Here is a 19480-nt window from a genome sequence, read left to right on the forward strand (position 1 = left end):
ACTACGGTTTGCTATTTCACAGACTCCCAAACTTGTGGGTTGGCTATCTGTGATATTGGAGCAAAAATGTAGGCGGTTCCTACAGTTAGGTACTCTTGGCTTTACTCGGTTTGTTGAGAAATGTTGTGGAGTTATCGGTGATTGGACCAATTTATTGTCAATCTAGCGGCATTGCACCGATATGTCTTCGATTGGCTAGATGATCTGTCTGTCTACACTAGGTTAGCCTCCTTGTTTATGTAAGCTTTAAACTTAGAGAATAACCTGATTGGTTAGACTTTTGATGGGGGCAGGTCCTTGTCAATTTAATGTGGTGTTGAATTCTTTCCAAATAAAAGTGTATGATCGATGATTAAGAATTTATCAGTTATGCGCCAACACGTGTGTAGTATAGGACTGCATTGTTTTACTCAGATTATGAGAGCCTCTTTGGGGTTGGAAATGTGTATTAGCCCGAAAAGTACTCTACTGGTTCTGCCCAGACTCCCACCTTTTCCCCGCCTCCAAATTCCTGGTTGTCTGAAAGAGGGTGTCATACTCAAGGGAGCGGGGATAGAGGGCAGACTACTGAAAATGCAAATACTAACGTGTCGCCTTAATTTTGTGTGATTTATATTTATTGAAATACTAACTCTCGTGTTCATTGGAGAGAGGCAAAGGAATTCGGTGTTACGCAGCGATTATCAAAGTGCGAAGGCATCAGCACCAGCAGTCTAAGTTATTACACCAACTTTGTGCTGACGAAAGGAAAAACCGATCGCCCAGTTTTGCATTTAATCTCGCCACCTAGTGTGGCAACTAATCGATTCAGTTTAGTATTTATTCCATTTATTTACACTCAGTGATATCATACAAGTGAAAACAAAACGCGGACACGTACAGGCATGGAAGTACTGGACAGCAGTGAACCGTTTTTACAGTGGGACCGAAATCTTAGCGAATTGTCAGAACCCGGTGAAAACGACAGTGTTCTGTACAGCACAGTAAGTAAATAGTACCCCAAAACGTTATCGCAGATGTTCACACAACATGTCGAACTGTTGACGAGCTCTTTATTTGTGACACATTAAACATTGTTCATCTGGTGCTGAGACTATTTGCATTTAATATGACTGCAAATGGGAAATGCACCAAAGGTTTGTAGCTTGGATTAGTGGCGTTAACCTCTTGGTATACTAGAATGGTTTAAGTGTGCGATTGCGTGCCTTCTCATATTGTTGTTGGGTTGAGAATGTACTTAGTTGCATTCCGGAACATATTGCTCTGTTTTATAAGTAACAGCTTTTTTGACTGGATAAAGTTCAGTCATCCGGTTAACTTCATGGACTACAGGCTATTCGAAGTGCCAGACCCCAGTTTCCAAGCATAGCTGGACAGACTACTTATCCTTCCTTCCTTCGAGGAATGTACTGAATAACCAGTTAGGCCTATTTCTTGATAGGGAAGTGCACCAAATACAACGGAGTGACATTGTGTACATTGTGCACACGGATACCAAGTTATTTACCTAGAGACAACTAAGTGCCGCACTTTGCTTTGGGAGTTTAGTTATTTGCCAACATCTTGAACTTGGTTGAGGGGGCTGTGCGTTCCCTGTTATATAATGATAGGTTTGTGTTCCAGCACTGTAGGGTAATGATGGAGCACTGAGCTCCACGATGGATGGACTAGACTAAAGGATGATGTGTGGGTTTCATGTTAGGATTTCATCATGGTCTAGCATTGCCCACATAATTTGGAAACTGTTGAGAGTTTTGCTCCTCTTAAAATTAACATATTGTGTTGTTGAAAGAGTTGCCTTTTCCCTCTCCCATACAGGTTCACTGTAGATGCTGTGTAATATCTCCATAGGAAAGAAACAAACGCCACCAAACTTAAGTTTTAATTTGGCAGATGACCTAAATTCAAACCAGTTTAGCAGAGAGTTAGCAGTTAATCCCGGTTTCAGTGTCCAGAACAGTGACTTTTCAGTACCGTGAGGATCTGTGTATGCTTTGTGGGTCGTGGAATGTTTCATATTCTCCCGAGACACTGGAAGAGAACAGGCTCTGTCTTTGTTCAGACGTTTGGCAACCCCAACCCACTCCTTGGGTAGGAGGCCTTGCCTATAATCTACCCACCCATCTATCACTTTCTCTCTCACACACTCTCTCCCTGGGGTTTGTTGACATTGAATTCCTCACAACAATGCAAACTGTTTTCAGCTGCAGTGCCTGGGACCTGTTGTCTCCACTGTAGCAATGAGACCTCTGTGTGTTCTGCCATTAGGGTCTGTTTTAGTCATTAATGACAAGTAGTGCTCACATCTGGACTCATCATTGTTCCTTCCTCATTCGGATAAACCAGCGCAGTCATGAAATCCTTTTTTTGTTTTTTTTTTTCATTTATCATATCAGCTTCAGTTGCAGAGGTTACTCGGTTCAGATGTTGGCAAACTCTGTGGTCTATGTGCATGATGATGCAAGTCTAAGTGTGTTGCATTGGCTCAGCAGTTATGGAATTTAAACACTAGAATAGTAATTAGAATTGATACTTGTATAGCCTTGACACTGCCAACCACTGATTAGCTTAGAGTGCATTTTTATAGTCAAATCAGCAGCCTCATTACAACTCCAAGACCTGGACTTTGTTTTAAATCCACGCACTGTAGAAGATGGAAGTTGAACGGGCCAGCAGGGTAATTGATCCAGTCGGTTAAGAGGGGATTTCTTTCTGAAGGAGTGATGTAGATGACAGTGGCCCCTTTAGGACGGGGGTTAAGGAAGGAAGCGCCTCACTGAAGGTTCTCTGCACTAATGCTCTGTAGTAAGCCTTGTGCAGTAATACACGATTAGTGTCAGAACGCATATTAGCCCCTATGGTACCTTCCTACCCAGCTTCACCTTCTGTGTTTTGAGGCTAGATATGTTTTGACTGTCCCAGACTGCTATGACTGCACACTGAAGATAATATGTATGGTTTTATGCCTGGGGTTTGGGTCTCATAAAAGCTTTGGCAAGCTCAGGAGATACAGCTCTGGGCTTGGCCTCTTGAGCCATCAGGGTGAACAGAAGTTTCTTTTGTAATTAGTATAAGCAGTTAGCAGGCTTCATTGATCAGAGTAATATTGATGACCTGTAGTTTATTTACATGTGTCATTAACTTCTGAGAGTTAATGTGAAATTGGAAAGAGAGTGAAATAAGAAAAAGAAAACAATCTTCTGAACACTTTTGTTCCTTAAGTCTCTATGACATGTTGTTGAGAATCTATAGAATGTATGTTAGAGGGAACTGTGAGTGTATATATTTAATGCACTATATTCCAGTTTTGAAAGCGTATAAACAATGTCTCGTGTAGCATTTTTCACATTTCAAAGTTACCTGCCGAAGGCCAACATCTCAGAAATGGCATTAAACAAATGACCACAGTATTACAGATCTGTTAAGAGGCCAGGGTCACCCCCCCCCCCTCCCCGGAGCAGGGGCACCTGGAGAGACAGAGAGATGAGAGGTGGGATTGTTCGCATTTAGCAGTGGACTGGGGACAGGAGGCATTAAATGCACGGCCCTCCTGCCTACAGGAGGTCTTTTGTGGCTAATGTCAAAAAACCAATAAAGGAATGTGGCCCCACATCCATATTTGCTCTCGACATGTTTAGCCTGCCTGTCTCTCAGGAGTGGGAGCTCTGGGCTCAGGCAGTGAGGCCTGAATGCTCAGATTGTATGAATATCTGTTGCTAACGGTTACACTTGAATTCACAATCCCTATACTATATTAGGGTCAATGACAAAACTGTTTTTCAAAATGGATATAAAAATGCATTTAAGCTGGTGAGAATGTATTCTTTGTATTTACTGTTTTGTTTAATTACATTTTAAACAATCATCTGACTTAAACATCCCAAAGCAGTTGGATAGTATAAGGATACATTAAAATCTAATAAAATATTTTTGTTGTATTTCTTACAAATAACAGCAAAAGTCTTCAAGTTAAAACATATCCTTTTGTGCCCTTTTTCAGTTTAGGTTTTATAACATTTTCAGCTAGAGGCCATTAATTCCAACCCACCCCTACATATATATCACTGAAAAATTAAATTACTGTTTTGACAGATCTTAAAATTATGTCAGTTATTAACATTGTTTGGTTAGTTAGAGGCTAGGAATATGTGAGTATGTGTATGTGAGTCAGAGTGAAATCGCATATGACTCAGTACAAGATTAATAACACCGCTTGACTTGTTGAATGCTGCAACGACACTGACCATTGCTTAAGTCAGAATGATATCTTATATGCTTTAGCGCAGTGCAGCTGGAACAAGGCCAGAGTCAGACCAGTTGGGAGAGAACCTCATTTGGAACTCTGTGTCTGTCAAGCATGTTTGGACAGAGCCTAAGTCTCTCTGCTCTCTGTGGGTAGGGTAGACAGAGTGAGGTCTGTTTCCAGGCTGGGCAGTGCTTCAGTCAGGCTGTGTGCAGTCCCACACACTCTTACACACATGTACACACTCTCTTACTGCCTACCTCCCATCCTTGGTTTGTCTTTCAACTGATCCGCCCCTATGTCTGGCCTGTTAGCACATCTCTCAGTGAGATACCCATGTCTGGAAGGAACAGGCTCAGTCCAAACTAGCTCATCAAGGTGGGTTTGTTTTTGAGTTCATTTACCATAGGAGATTCAGTCTTACGTTATGAGATATAGTGAAAGCTTCAGTGGGAATATCCAATGGAACGATAGCCACTTGTTACTATGGCAACAGAGCTATTGATCTACCTCTGTGGTAGCGTTTAGGAGAGATGCGAGTTTGCATCTCTCTGCTGTTGTGTTTTTCAGCCCAATATGCCCTTTCCCAAATGAAACTCCTGTGGATGTGGTTGCAAGTGATTTTTTTTTTTTTTGTGATTTACATCAAAAAGATGGCTGTTAGGATTATCATTGTCTCTTGAAATATTGCCTCAAAGATCAATTGCAGACTGATTTAGACCTCTTTAATATTGTAGCATGAAAAACTATCATGCACATTGCTCTACTACACAGTAAAAGGTGGAAAAAAAGCTCTGTTCATTTTTGTTTCATTACCCTGGTGTGTACTAATCCCAGTGCTGGTGCCCATTAGCCTGCTGTCTTTTCTTTTTTTAAAAAAATCTTGTTGCTAAAGGTAACAACATTTTAGTCAAACACTAACTTGTGTGAGTCAGTATATCAGGGTCTGGGTGATTAGTGGACAGGTTGAATCAGGTGTCCTGTTGCTGGAGTAGAAATAAAATATGCATTCAAGAATATCTTTAGGATTAGAGTTGAGATACAGTGCACTAACCTAAAGTGGCCTGGAGAAATTTAGGCCCACGCTACCTCAGGGCCGTATTAGTTGTTCGCTTGTTAGATGTTCAGGGTGTTGAGCAGCACCCGTAAAGCAGGGATTAAGTGTCCCCTCTCTAAAATAGGACAAGGAGGTAGAATCAGCAGTGAGTGATCTACCACAGGATTAAATAATTGGCTGTTTAGGGCTTTGCCCGAGATTGCTTACATCCAAGTTTAGTGTTCATTCTCAGTTCAGTGTGGCTTTCATGTTAATTTGAGGAACATAATCAGTGAGACCTAGACTTCCAGCACCCCCTCTGTCTCTCCAAAGAGGGAGGGAAGGAGAGAGCGAGCAGCTTTTATGATCTAGAGAACTTGTTCATTCTTGTTTCACCTAGAGTGCTTCTTTCATGTCTACTATTGTGCCTACAGAGAATGCGATATTTAGAGAGAGAGGGACGGAGACAGATTCCTAAAAGGGTAGCTCCTGACCTACATTTTAAAACCAAAACACACCCAACCCAAATAAAAGACACCCTCACACTTCAGTCAGATGGGTGGAGGTCTGAGACACTTCCTGAAGGAGGGGGATGGGAGATGGTGTGCCATTTTAGGGGGGGAAAAAAAGCCTGTTTGCTGTGATTTAAGAGATCATTGAGTGGGTGACATTTTCCAGACGTTCCTCATCTCACAGCGTGTGTCCATTTACCCCTGATTTCCTGTCCCAGTGTGTCCACACTCCGCTGGTCTGTGTGGGTATTGTTTTCCTCCACTAGATAAGAACTGAGTCTTTGACCTTCCTGTGTTCAAGCCTTCTGCTGAAGCTCTGCATCTTTCTTTGCTGGACTTCAGAATTTTAATTACATGGTCACAGACCGTTGTAGATTCATCTGATTAAGATAACAGCTATTATGTCATCTACCTTACAAAATATAATTGCAACATAACATCTTTTTTTTTACGTTCTGGTTCACCCCAATACGGGGGTTGAAGCATTTAGGCTTGCTGAAAACACATGTCTTGCATCTGTGTGGATTGCATTTGCAGGTCATTGTGGGTGGTGTGTGCAAACAAACACAGAAAACAGTGGCTGAACTGTGAAACACCCTACCACTTCCCTGGTAACACCCCCCCCCTCCCAATCCAATCAGAGAGAGCTTGTCCTGACCAGCTGACCCTACACTTTCTTACCATGGAGATCTGGGTCAGAGAGTGCACAGGCTTACAGTGTCAACACCATGAAATGGACCACCAGGTTATTCTGTCCCCTCAACCCACATCAGGCTAGCGCTCCTCACACCAGAGTCACTCCCATAAAGAGACACAACAGAGACTGAGTTTATTCATTTTGTCTTTTTTTTTGTGTTCACTCTTACAAATAAGATTCTCTGCTAGGTGAAACGGTTGTCAGAGAATTGAATGTTATCTCTGTGGAGTTTGAGGGCAGGGTTTACTGAAGTTTTGGCCATAATGGGGTGATGCAGTGGTATGTGTGTGGTTGGGCCGATGACTCTTGTTAGGGAATAGTTGCTTTGTCAGTGGTGGATGTCCAAAGTAAACTAACATTAACTGTTTTGTCTTATCTGTGTGTCAGTTCTGATAATGATCCATGAGCAAAGTACAGCATCATTGCTCACTGGACAGCACGCATTGACCTTTAATATGAGGTGTCTATGTGTGTAAATGCACGCACAAGTGTGTTTGTGTGTGTATCTCTCAGATGTTTGTTTTGCTGTTTGTTTCAGAAGACAGTCTTACATCATCATTCACCTCCCCCGCCCCCCCTACTATGCTTCCTCTCAGTTCTGTGGCGTTGGAAATACACAGTTCTGAAGTTTACAGGCACAGACAAATTAAAACAGAGCCAGAGGGAAGACATTAAATATCACGGTTCGAATTCCTCAGAATCTTCCCCTGATCTTGGGCCCAGACACACACTTTTGCCCCTGGGCTGCAGACAGTAAGGCCTTTTCTGCCTTACTGTGCTAAACCTTAAATCCCCTTGTCCTCATATACAGACAATCAGATTTCCCAGAAACTGTCAATTTTGATAACTTTTGTCAGCCATCCAATCATCTTTCGAATTTCCGTCATTGTAGAAGCCACTGGGCTTTGCTTTCTTTAGCTAAAATGTTGCAGGTTTAGTATTTTGGTCAATTTGTAGCAGGGTAGTCAGTTGTACTTGCACTTCCCATGCTGCATGCTTTGGAACATGTTTCACAAAGTTTTTGAAATCCCACTCTGACAATATCACCCGTAAAAATTCTGGTCCACTTAATGACATATTAAAATGAAAAAAGAAAAAAAGCACAGCACACGTTGATGTTTTCAACGATATCACCATTGTTTATAGGATTAATAGATCTAAAATGTAAGTGTTCCGTTGGGAAGTCCAAATTCCTAATCATGCTTTGGAAGACATATTTCATTAAGAGGCACATACAACACTTTTCTCCCATAGAGCTTTCCATGTAAAAGTATCATCTTAAATCCAGACCACCTCTTTCTAATTCTATTCTCATTTCACTCTGAGTGACTCTATTATGTCTTTTTCAATGTGAAGTGTATTGTTTGTTTAGATTTGCAAGGATTTTGTATTAGGGGAAAACAAAAATAAGTAGACATACACCAGCAGTTTTGTGAATGTTTCTCTAAAGGACTGCATCTCCTCTCCATACATGGTGGTGACTGAGGGTCTGTGGAAGGCTGATGAAGCTCTGTGTCTACATAAACACATGCTCTTCAGGCTTGAGAGATGCTGTTCATATAAAATCAGGCCAAAAATCTGAGCAAAGAGAATATACTCAGACCAGGCTATTTTCAACACTGCACTGCAGATGTGGTGCCTCATGCAAACAGACAGAGCTGCTTTTGATGGGACTTGGGTGTGAGAGACATGACAGAACTGGAAAATATAGGGCAGAACATTCCAGAATGAGCTGGTCAGTTCTGAAGTCACTCCTCTCTTCTCTTCTCACTCTTTTCTTCTCATCTTTCTCTCTCCCTCTCCCTCTCTCTCTCTCCCCCCTCTCTCCCTCTCTCTCTCTCTCTCTCTCTCTCTCTCTCTCTCTCTCTTTCTCCCTCTCTCTCTCTCTCCCTCTCTCTCTTTCTCTGAATCAGCCTGTAATTGAATCCACATGCTTGGTTTCCTGCCATTTTATTCTTTGCTCCACCTCTCCTTCTGTGTTTCCTTAACTCTGTCTGTTCCTCTTCCCTCCTCTCTCCTCTTATAATAGAAATAAGAGGATTCATTCTTCATCTCACTTGGCTATTCATTTTTTCCCAGCGTATGTCTTGTCAGTCCTCTTTTTTTTGTCCAAGACTATTTTGCTAGTTTGGTTTTCTACTTGTGGCATTTTATTTAACTACATCCTGTTCCTCTTTAAAGCAGGGCTGAATTTGAATCTTAGGCCTGTTTTTCAAATGACTATTTCCTCATGATTATAACAGTTTTCAGATGCTGCGAGACACTTCCACACAGGCTTGGCTAAACTGTTTGTGAGAAGAGAGAACACTTTGCAACATGTCAGCACTATAAATTAAGAATAGTTTGTCAGAACTGGGGTTGAATGGGAATGGCTGTGCAAATCACACACACACACAGGTGTTAACCTTGATTTGCGTCATTTGTATGGTCTAGTTTGGAATTATTGTTGAATTACAGTTACTAAATGCTGTAAGACTCCTGACCCTTTGTCTCTTGATAAACTTTAGTTCTTGACTTTCAGACTTCTGCACGGCGTGTCTGTGACTCAAGTTCTGTGTGGGCTGGTGTGTGTGGAAGCCCCATTGTTTGAGCTGTAGTGTAAGATGCATTTTCCACGCTGTGATCCTTTTGTTACTGTGCTCCGCCGTCCAACAGGATCCCTGTTCTGTGCTCACACACTGCACAGTCCTCACACTGTCCATGGGCACAGCACAGTACCCTACCTCATCATATGTAGGTGTACACTTTTAGAATACACATACATTATGACTGTACCACAGCACCCTATGCACTGTCACATCCACCCTGCTGGACATGCCTGCCCAGCTTTCAAATGGAGATAGAGCTTACTCCAATTCAGATTTTGGCCTTATTTCTACAACCGGAGGCGATTATCTGCTCTGACCAAAACATTGTAAGCTTAATAAAATTTACTGTGCACAGTCAGTTTTTACATAGATATCAAGGAGTTGTGGTCCAATCAAACAGAATCTGTAATTTTATTTATTTGTTTACTTAATTGTATCTGTAATTATAAATACTGTAGTTATTACAGTTACATCAATAACAGTCATATAGTATTAAAAGTAATGAGTGAAACAACAGTAAAAAAGAAGAGAGATTTGGTGTATGTTGGCCCTCCCTCCCCCTCTGTCTGAGTTTCTGGGTTCTGAGTCATCTCTGCAGCTGGAGACTGGCCTGTTTTGAAAGGACATTGGCCAGAAAAGGACATCTGGCAGTCTTAACCCCAGTACCGGAGTGCCATGTACCTCTCTCCATATCCCTCTGTTTGTCTGTGGTCTCTAGAGACAGTATCCCAGTCTCCAGTTCTTCTGATATAGCCCTCTCTCTATCTCCACTACTCTTTCTTGTTCTTTCTACTGCTCTCTGTCTCTGTCTCTCTCTCCCCCCTCCTCCCTCCTTGCTGTGACATTAGTTAGGGCTGTCACGATTGCTGTTGCACCTTCTTGTCCTTCCCTGCGTGTGACTCATATGCAGTTTTTATGGTAGCTTTTTCTAAGAATGAGCAAAGTCTACTGCAACTTACCAGAGTGGCCAGCAGTCTCCTTACATGGAGGCAGAAACTCCTAACCCTGGCATTAATGGCCTTCAGCACAGAATGAACATCTGTTGTCTGTGGTAGGCAGGTCATCAGGACAGTAACTCTAGGAAATGTACTTGGAAGTGTCCATTATCTGTGTAGTTGGCTTAAATGCCAGGTTATAGATGTTAGAAACTGAACAGGCAAAAGAGACACGGATGAAAATAATAGACCTGTCTCAACCTGTTTGGTGGGGGGAAGGGGGGTTTGTGCACTGTTCGAGCCTGTTTTATGCTAAAGAAGGCAGTCAGGAATTCATTCAGTGGAATGCTAAAAAAGTAGGTGGAGGTGCTTTTAACTTGTGGCCTTAGCCCAGGCATAGTTCATGTCAGATTAGAGGATGAGCTCACGTCAGCATTTCATTGGTATGAAATGATGATCAAGGGATAGCTGAGTAGTTAATTAGTTGTGGCAGATTACCAAGTTTGTTGGGTAGTGCAATAGGTTCATCTGCTTGCAGGTTATGGGACTGAATCCATGAAGGAATGCTAGTGTCATTATGGGTTATTTATAGTTCACAATTACAGTGTAGTGAAGTATAATAAGCACGTAGCAGTGGAACTGCAGTTGCGTACACAGCTGTTTTTCTGTGTTAGAGGTGGGATGTGGGAAAGGGGAGTCTGAATGTCTGAGGGTCTCTCATTAACACCCCCCCTCCCTCCCTCATTTCCCTTCTCTTATCCAGCATTTCACTGAACTCCTCGATGACCTGTCCCAGGAGGCTTTGCTGGGCCAGTTGCTCAGCGACCCTTTCTTGCCGGGTCGTGGAGACGCGATGGAAGCAGAGGAGGAGTTGATCCCTGCCTCCCCTGTGCCCCCCCACATTCAGGCTGAGCACAGCTATTCTCTGAGTGGAGACTCCCGCCCACAGTCTCCCCTATCACACCTGCCTGGAGAACCAGGCAGCGATGCCGGTGAGTTCACTTAAAATAGCCCCAACCTAGACAGACGGTTGTGGGGTTGCAATGGGGTGACGGACAAGAGGGTGACCCAGTCATTGTATAATGATGTGAAATTTTTAGTACCATGGACTGGAGGATGATTATGGTTTCAGACATCTGCATGCTGGTCTACAGTTGTGCTGTCGTGCTCCTCTCTCTCACACACTCTCTCTCTCTCTCTCTCTCTCTCTCTCTCACACGCGCTCTCTCGCTGCAGGGGACTCAGATGGGGATGACTGGCCTATGGAGCAGGAGAAGAAAAGCCTTAAGATAGAACCGCTGCTGTGTGACCCTCCCAGCCTCCTACCAACACTGGCCCTGACTGAGGGCGCCACAGTCACAGAACCTGTTACCACAGCAACTAACACGCTTACCTTATCCCAGGCCACGCAGGTGACAGTTGTCAAGGTCAGAGGGATGGTCATCTAAGAGCATAGTAATTCAAAGAGATGATGTTCTCTCAGTTTTCAGGGACATAAACATCAAACTGAAAACTGGAAAGAAACTTAAGTTAAATTATGCTCTGCATTCTTTTGGTTTCTGAGTTTGTATTGTTCCAGGTTTTAGATTTGATGTTTTTTTTTGTTTGGTTATGTAGGTTAAGGAGGACAGTGAGAACTTCAGACCCCAGATTAAACTGGAACCACATGAGGTGGATCAGTTCCTCAACCTGTCCCCCAAAAGTGAGTCTGCTATCACCATACGCACCATCTGAGACTCTGCCAGGGTTCATACTGTTTGGAAAATGAGCGCATGCTGACTACCATCATTTCAATGTTACAGGGTTAAACTCAGCATTTTTTCAGCATTTGTGTCGTGTTCTGTGGAGTGTAATTGCACAGTAAAATCTGAATTATCTCAAACACAGACTTCCTCAGCAGAAAAAGATACTACGTATTTTTAAAGCAGAGAAGTCAGTTTTTCTCCAGGAGCAGAATGCTTATCCTTAACCTTGAACATAATATTTTAATGATAGTAGCTAGCAGTTATCATTTTTGTCCTGGAGTCCTTGTTATGTTTTAGTGAATAATAAAATTTCATTTCTTTGCTAACAGTGTACATAATGCCAAAGAAAACTACTCTAGACTGGTGTTCCCCAATGATGACATGCTTCTGTCATTAACTGTAATCTTCTGTGTCCCTCAGGTATGGAGCCTCTGCAGATGCCACCGACCCCACCAAGCTCCCATGGCAGTGACTCAGAGGGTAGCCAGAGCCCTGTGCATCCCTGTGCTCCTGCCAGCCCAGCACAGACCACCGCTGTCCTCAAGGTGGCACCGCGTGCCCCTTCCTCTCTGTCTAACTCCCCCCTGCTCACAGCACCACATGTGAGTGACAGACTGCAACTGGACCTCATAACAGAGATGAACGGCACTTGTTATAGTGACGTGAACTTAGCTTCTCTTCTCTTCTCTTCTCTTCTCCTCTCCTCTCTTCTCTTCTCTTCTCTTGTTTTTGGTGCTGACAGAAGCTGCAGGGCTCTGGTCCTCTCTTGCTGACTGAGGAGGAGAGGCGTACGCTCATTGCTGAGGGATATCCCGTCCCCACCAAACTGCCCCTGTCCAAGGCTGAGGAGAAAGCCCTCAAGAAGATCCGCAGAAAGATCAAGAACAAGGTTGGTGCACGGGGACTGGATGGAGTTTTCGGATCCAATCTTCAAGGACATTCAAATCTACAAATGCCCTTCAACTCTCAGTCAGCTCTTCCATTATCTAGATGGTTGTTTTGAGTTTACACTAATTGGACTTGAGTAGTACATATCATGTAATACATTTTAATCAATTCCTTTACAGATATCCGCACAAGAGAGTCGCAGGAAGAAGAAAGAGTACATGGATGCCCTGGAGAAAAAGTAAACCATGGTTCAGTATGAACTATAATGAGCAAGTCGGAAACTAAATTTGTTAAGCGATAGTGCCTTCATCATTCCCTCTGGAATGCTGCTACTTGCTAATTGATTTTTTTAATGACTTGGTTGCCCCCCATAGCCTGATCAGTGAACTACAGCAACAAATTTCACATTGTAGCAATATTGTAGCTTTTGACATTGCAATACTCTCTCTGTCCACAGGGTAGAGACATGCTCCAACGAGAACAGTGAGCTTCGCAGGAAAGTGGAGACTCTGGAGTGTACCAACAAGTAAGATAAATGCTTCTTCTCGGCTTAATCTCAGTTTTTCATATAGAAACAAGCATATGTAAGTATATATAAATGAGATTTTCAATGTACACACATGTAACACTGCTCAATTTGTGATTTATCTATGTGTTTGTCCAAAGTGTATTTTGGGAATGTGTGTGTTTACGCGTTTTGATACAGTTGAATAATTTCCTTATCCATTAGGTCTCTGCTGCAGCAGCTGCACTCCCTGCAGGCAGTAGTGGCAGGAAAGGTGCCTCGCTCCTGCCGGGTGACAGGAACCCAAACCTCCACATGCCTCATGGTGAGAGATATACCCTGCTGTCACCTCTCTCCCTCTCTCTCTCTTTCTCTGTCTCTCTCTCTCTCTCTCTGAATGTGTGAACCATAGAGACATGGATGGAGAATAAGAATAAAGATTAGAGAGAGGACGATGAATAAAGAAATTGTAATAGATGTGTATAGAACAGGGAAAGGTCTTCTCTGTTGAGTATCATTGTGCTGTTCACAAACCTAGGTAGAGAGTTGAATTACTGTGCAACCTATGCTGACTGACTGTGTTACTGTGCAATAGGTGGTAGTGCTGTGTTTTGCCGTGTTCCTGGGCAGTTTTTATCAGGGTTTGAGTCCCTGCTCAACCATTACCAAAACCAGCTTATCCAGAGAACTCACCATGGAGGAGTCCTACACAGCCACAGGTACATATACTTGTGCATGCACATCCATAGGAAATGATGTCATTAGAGTTCAGGGTTTGCCGTATACAGACTTTTTGGACTAGGCAAGGTGCACAGCAAATAGAAATCTTAAGTGACAGACTGGTACTGTTGCTCTGTATATGTAGCAGATACATTCTTTAGTGACACTGTATGGCCAGCTGGACACATTTGGTGTGCCCCCTATCAAAGTTTTCAGTAAAGATTACCAAACAGTTTGGGAGCTACAGCCCCAAGGAAGAAGAAGTAAAAAAAAAAAAAAAATGTACTCCATATACTCAGACAATATCTTTTTTTCCTCTTGTTTCAGTGTGCCCTTCTCATGTTTTTGTCTCCTGTTCCCTTTCACAGACACAAACACACACACACATTCACACAGGATGTCATGTGCTGAGTGTGTCACTGTGCTGATACCCATATTAGGCATGAGAAATTGGCACTGAAGTGTTTACACTTGAGGATCATTATCAGTCATTTAGTGGGGATGTCATTATCAGAGCTAAAAGCATTGAGATTATGACATTATCACTGATCCCTGCTCTTCATCATGTAGAGTCCACCCACTCATTCTCTGTCTGTCCGTGTTGCACTGAGCTGCACAACTACTGTACGCTTTCACTTTTGTGTTGTTTTTAAAATGTCATTTTGTAATCCATGTACAAAAGGGGTCCTGGTATAGCAGTTAAAAATTAGTTTGAAATTAGCCATTCAAATTAGTGTGGTTCATTAATCTGGGATGTGTTAGAATTAAACATGTCTATTATATGTTGGTGGTTCTGTTTGACTGGAAATGTATTTGTATTTTGTTCATGTAAACAGTGAAGTCCAGGTCATTATTGGGCTTTGATGAGCACGGGGGTGTGGATGAACCCCACCCCTCTGGGCTGGGTGGGGAGTATCCTGATTGGGACAGACATGCTGATGTCATGGCAACCTGGCGCTTGGAACAGCAGCGCAGACAGGAAGAGGTGGAGTCACATGCAACAGAGTCCCGCCCACCATTCATCAGTAGCAATGACACACAAGTGCAGAAACCAATCCTTATAGACCTGCACTCACACAGGTAATACACCACCCTGGAGGTACGCACATATGGGTTATATCTGACAGTATTATATGTCCTCATGGACTTTCACACACCAGGTAACACATTAGTTAGTGGTCTCACAGGCCTGTGATCACACACACACACACACACACACAACAGTAGGGTATACAGTTATTGTCTGGGTGTGTAATCTTTATTTGTGCCACTCTTGAAACTATTGATGAAGACACAAGGTTGCAGCTTTCAGAGTTTGAGCCAGTATATTTTTGGACATCTGTATAACACTTATGAAAAGTGGAACACGATATGACAAGTAACGATCACTCTTTCACACACTTATTTATTTATTTATCTATTTTTATTCCTTTTTTTCCTGCCTGCAGGTCAGCAGAGCTGAGGTCAAATGAGACCACAAAAGTGGTTGAACTAGAGAGGACAGTGAACGAGACGTCCTGATCGGGGGGTCTGACCATGCCCCCTCCCCACACCACCCTACCCCCCATCTTAAACACCACCCCACCCCACCGTGACCCAAGCCCCCCCCCTGCTGCGACAGGGGCCTTAGACTCCCCTTCTGTATTTATAGATTCCATTTGAGGATTCTTTTACTTACGTAGATGTCCTTTTTTTTACAAAAAAAAAAAAAAAAGAAGAGGAAAAAACATATATTTTATTCCATTCCAACATTATATCACGTTTTGATACTTTATTTTATGAGAACACGTTTTTTCTTTTTTTTTTCCTATTCTTTTCTTATTTTTACTTGGCTCAGTTTAGTGTTTGCTTTGTTGATTGTTAATTTTCCTTCCTCCATTTATGTCTGATTTGTTTTGTGCTACTGAAGACACGAGTTCCTCACATGGCAATTTCAGTGTGTAGGTGAGTCTTTTACACACATGATAATATATCTACTTGCATTTTTCATCATGTCTCATTCTGTTTTTTTTTCCTTAGAAATACAAAAGGTCACAGTTACAGCACAGACCTGTTAAAGAACCAAAGTACATTATTGAACAAAACCCCCTCAACCTCTTACGTGTTTATCAACAGTACATTGAAGTGTGCTGAAATGATTTTTCACAATGGTGTTTAGCGGATTTCAGGGCAAGTTGCCATTCAGTTGCACAAAGACATATGGAGGATAGTCTGTACTGAGAGAGATGATAGGTAATTAGACGTGTTAAACCTGACGTATCTACTTTTTCATGCTGATAAAAGGAGGTGCAGCTTTGGATGTTTTACGCCTTGTAAACAACACCTGGATTGATAACAAAAAGCTTTTGGAAACCAATTTGTTGTCACCCTGAGGAGAATCTGCAGTTTGGAAATACTTCCTGTGCCCTTTGTTGTAATGCTGCAGCCAGTGGGCTGTTGATTCAATAAAGGGGTTTATCTTTGTAGAGGAGCAGGATAAGGAAAATATCAAAATGGAAAATGATAAAGTTTTCTCAAAGACCCTGAATACATGGTCCACCATGACCCCCAGTGGATGTCAAACAATGATTTACTGGTAAAAGTCTTAAACAGGCAGGGACCCTGTGCCTGTTTTCTGTTGCTTGCTTTGCCTGAAGTGACATTTGGTAAGGACCCTCAGTTATTGATCCAGTGTTACCTGTTGCCCAGAAATAAATGACTGTGACTGTTTGAGTTCAGCACAAACTACACTGGTCTTCAGAACAGTCAGAGGTATGGTGAACTCACTTGCACTGTGTCTGTGTCCCCAAAGAATTGATTTTTATTTATTATTTTTTAAAGTGGTTGCATCCATTTTTGTCTTGGCAACAGTTCTATTTGTGTATGACATTGTCTGGTGTGGTCCATCTGAAAGCAAGCATTTGACTTTTTTTTTTAATGATTGCTCTCTTGAAAAAAAAAAAAGATGCTTGTGGATGAAGGCATGTTTGTATGCAACAAATGTTTTTCTGTAGTTGTTTTGGTTCAAGATCTTGGTGATTTCTGGAGTGTCTCACCCTTTGGAAGCCTGCAGTAAAACCTTGTGAACATGTAATGACATTATAATTACGGTTGTAAAAGGCTTGATTGCATCACTTCACAATTTAATTTCAGGCTCAGAAAAATCTCTCTTGCTTCTCCATGTCATATTTTTGTCCTGTTTTTCTCACAAGCAAATAAATATTTTATGTAGTAAAAGCATAATTAATGGCGTTGGTGGTATTTGTTTAATGTGTTGTAAAGTTTAGAAATATTTCCTTCAAGCCTTGTGATGTTATGTTTTTCCTAACATTTTGGGAAAATGTACGAAATTCACTTCTGATTACTTAAATGCGTGTACACAAACCCCACCGGAGTTTCACATCAGAATCAAAGTAAAATAGTTCAAAACAATAGAGCAGAGTCAGTCAGCATCGAGTATGTGTAACAGTACTGCTTTGAATGTGCAAGACCCTGAACTCGTGGAAATATTTACTTTTGGATTGTTAAAACTCCAGACTAATTTCTGAAATTCAGGTTGTCTGAGTCATTTAAGTCAATGCCTCTGACGTGAGTTCGGTTTTAGAAGTCTGGACACAGTCCATGTGAAACAGATCTTTCAGAATTTATCAAGAGCAGAGACATTTTCCATGTTTGTGAATGTTCTGTGTGAGAGAGCGCAGATTATTTTCTTCGTACCTCAAATCACATTTGCCAAATTGTATTAAGGGAAAAATGTTTAGATGGAGTGACTTCATTTAGAAACTACAGGATGCACGTAGCATGTCTCAGAAGGGCCTTCAATTTAACGTTTAAATTTATGCCTACAGATTTAATTAAATTATTTAGTAAAATCAAATTTCATATCCTTTTGTGCAGAATGGCATTTTACCAGGATTTTTGGTTTTCGCAGACAAAAATGTAGTATTAGCCTAGTCGGGGAAATGAGTTATAAACTCGGTTGTTTACCGCTTGCGTAAAACAGCGCTAGAAAGTTTAGCGCATTGCGTGTTACGTGGATCCGAAAGATGAACGTTGAAGTACGCTCCATAGTTTTTGCATGGGACAGCATTTTTTTCTAAAGTGCCTACCAGATGACAGCTTTAGCGAGATGTCACTGAACACGAAATTTCATTCACTTTTCGGACGTGTCTGCTGAAGAGAGGGAGAGGGAGGGAGAGAGAGAGAAACAGAGAGAGATACAAAATCAGGCGGGGACCCTGTGCCCTACTTTATCGAATGATGCTGCGGTAAGAGGAGGAGTAGGAATATCCCAGAATGCCCTCGTAGCGGCAGGCGGCCGGAGATGGATGCTCGCGGTGTAGCTTTTCCAGCTGGTCATTCTTATTGCAGCAGCATCTGCCATTTCCAGTCGGCCACCTCTCGATAGCGTGTAGACTGCGTGAGCGTAAACGGTGTGGCGCTGCGACGGGGACTGATCTGCCGCTTCGACTTCTATCAGTAACAGCGAGGACTTTAAACTCTACCACCATTCTCGGTAACCGTCTTTGAACCGTAAGCTTCGGCTCCATTTGACGGTAGAAGGGGGTCCAGTGCCGATCGGAGCATGGACCCCCTGGGCAAAACATGCCCGTCACAGGCTGAACGGAGCCTACAGACAATCAGTGGTCGTTTGAACGCGCTTGGAGCTGCAGGAGGGGAAGCACACGAGCCGGGCTGTGGAAGAGATGAAGCCATGGGTGGTAGTGATTCTTTGAGCAGTTTCACCGATGTCGAGGAGTCGCTGGAGGAGAAACTCAAAGGTCTTGCTTTCAGAAAACAGACTTCATACAGGTACATAGGAACTATTGCAAAGTGTATAAAGACGGGGGATATTCTCTTCTGGTCCAGGCACCCAGTGCAAGCTTGTTATAGACATAAAACCGTTTAATAGACCTATCTGTAATATAATGAGTTTTCGTGTTGTGCCTTCTGGTTTAGCCACTTAATATTCCCTGTGCCGTAAAGACAGTATCTTAATCTTATGCACACAAACATGAAAGCGGAAGATTGCATGGGGACCGTCCCATGCAATCATCCGTCTAACAAAAGGACACCACAACAAGACAAACAGTTAAAGATGACTGGACAGGGGGCTGCAGCAAGCAAGTGACGAATGCAGTTAAAGTAATCAGCGATACAGGCTACAGTCGTTATGATAAGTGGCGGAGCGTATTGTTGCCTTTCCCGTGTTGTGTTTGTGTGTGGTGTGTGTAGTGTGGGGAACCCGATATTGATCCCTCAGCTTTGAGTCTGCCCGTATGTGGATTTTCTGTTAAACGGCCGAGCCAAATCCCTGGCGAGGCAGGCAGACAGCTCCTGTCGGATTGTTTAATTGGCGGATGACCAAAAAGACATTCTGGCTCAGAAGCAATTCCTTTATTACTTATTTAGGGAAAAAGCTCTGATGCTGCAGCAGGTTTTTCCCATGTGTGTCTGTCATCTGTCCGGGCGAAATGGCACGGTTTGACAAATTAAAGGTCATTCCAGAACCAGAAACGATTTTCAATTTATGTGTCTGACAGAAACCAGACTCACTTTAGCTGTGTCGTCATAAAAACATCAGTCTTAGGTGCAGGTATCACATTTGGGAAATAAATCGTCGTGCTTAGAA

At 42.5% G+C, this 19480-nt stretch overlaps 1 protein-coding gene across 2 annotated transcripts; it reads left to right on the forward strand.

Moving 5' to 3' along the window:
• Positions 1-559: 559 nt before the first annotated feature.
• On the forward strand, positions 560-15679 carry creb3l2 (cAMP responsive element binding protein 3-like 2). 2 transcript variants are annotated; one of them, XM_030776368.1, is made up of 12 exons: positions 560-983; positions 10775-11003; positions 11248-11438; positions 11629-11713; positions 12177-12358; positions 12499-12645; positions 12824-12882; positions 13102-13170; positions 13375-13474; positions 13745-13868; positions 14706-14949; positions 15318-15679. In XM_030776368.1, the coding sequence occupies exons 1-12, from the start codon at positions 885-887 to the stop codon at positions 15388-15390; spliced, it is 1602 nt and encodes a 533-aa protein (XP_030632228.1). In that variant the 5' UTR covers positions 560-884; the 3' UTR covers positions 15391-15679. The 2 variants fall into 2 exon arrangements, with proteins under 2 accessions (XP_030632228.1, XP_030632237.1); XM_030776377.1 differs by having other exon boundaries at positions 11248-11423; positions 15333-15679.
• Positions 15680-19480: the final 3801 nt, after the last annotated feature.

The sequence above is a fragment of the Chanos chanos genome, chromosome 1 (assembly GCF_902362185.1).
Source record: "Chanos chanos chromosome 1, fChaCha1.1, whole genome shotgun sequence".
NCBI classification, from domain to species: Eukaryota; Metazoa; Chordata; class Actinopteri; order Gonorynchiformes; family Chanidae; genus Chanos; species Chanos chanos.

Excerpts from the sequence above, each read along its gene's own strand:
- creb3l2 (XM_030776368.1), top strand. The coding sequence starts at position 885 with ATGGAAGTACTGGACAGCAGTGAACCGTTTTTACAGTGGGACCGAAAT. Across the intron at positions 11,439-11,628 it reads CGCAGGTGACAGTTGTCAAG|GTTAAGGAGGACAGTGAGAA; the intron begins GTCAGAGGGATG and ends TTGGTTATGTAG. Across the intron at positions 12,883-13,101 it reads ATGGATGCCCTGGAGAAAAA|GGTAGAGACATGCTCCAACG; the intron begins GTAAACCATGGT and ends CTCTGTCCACAG.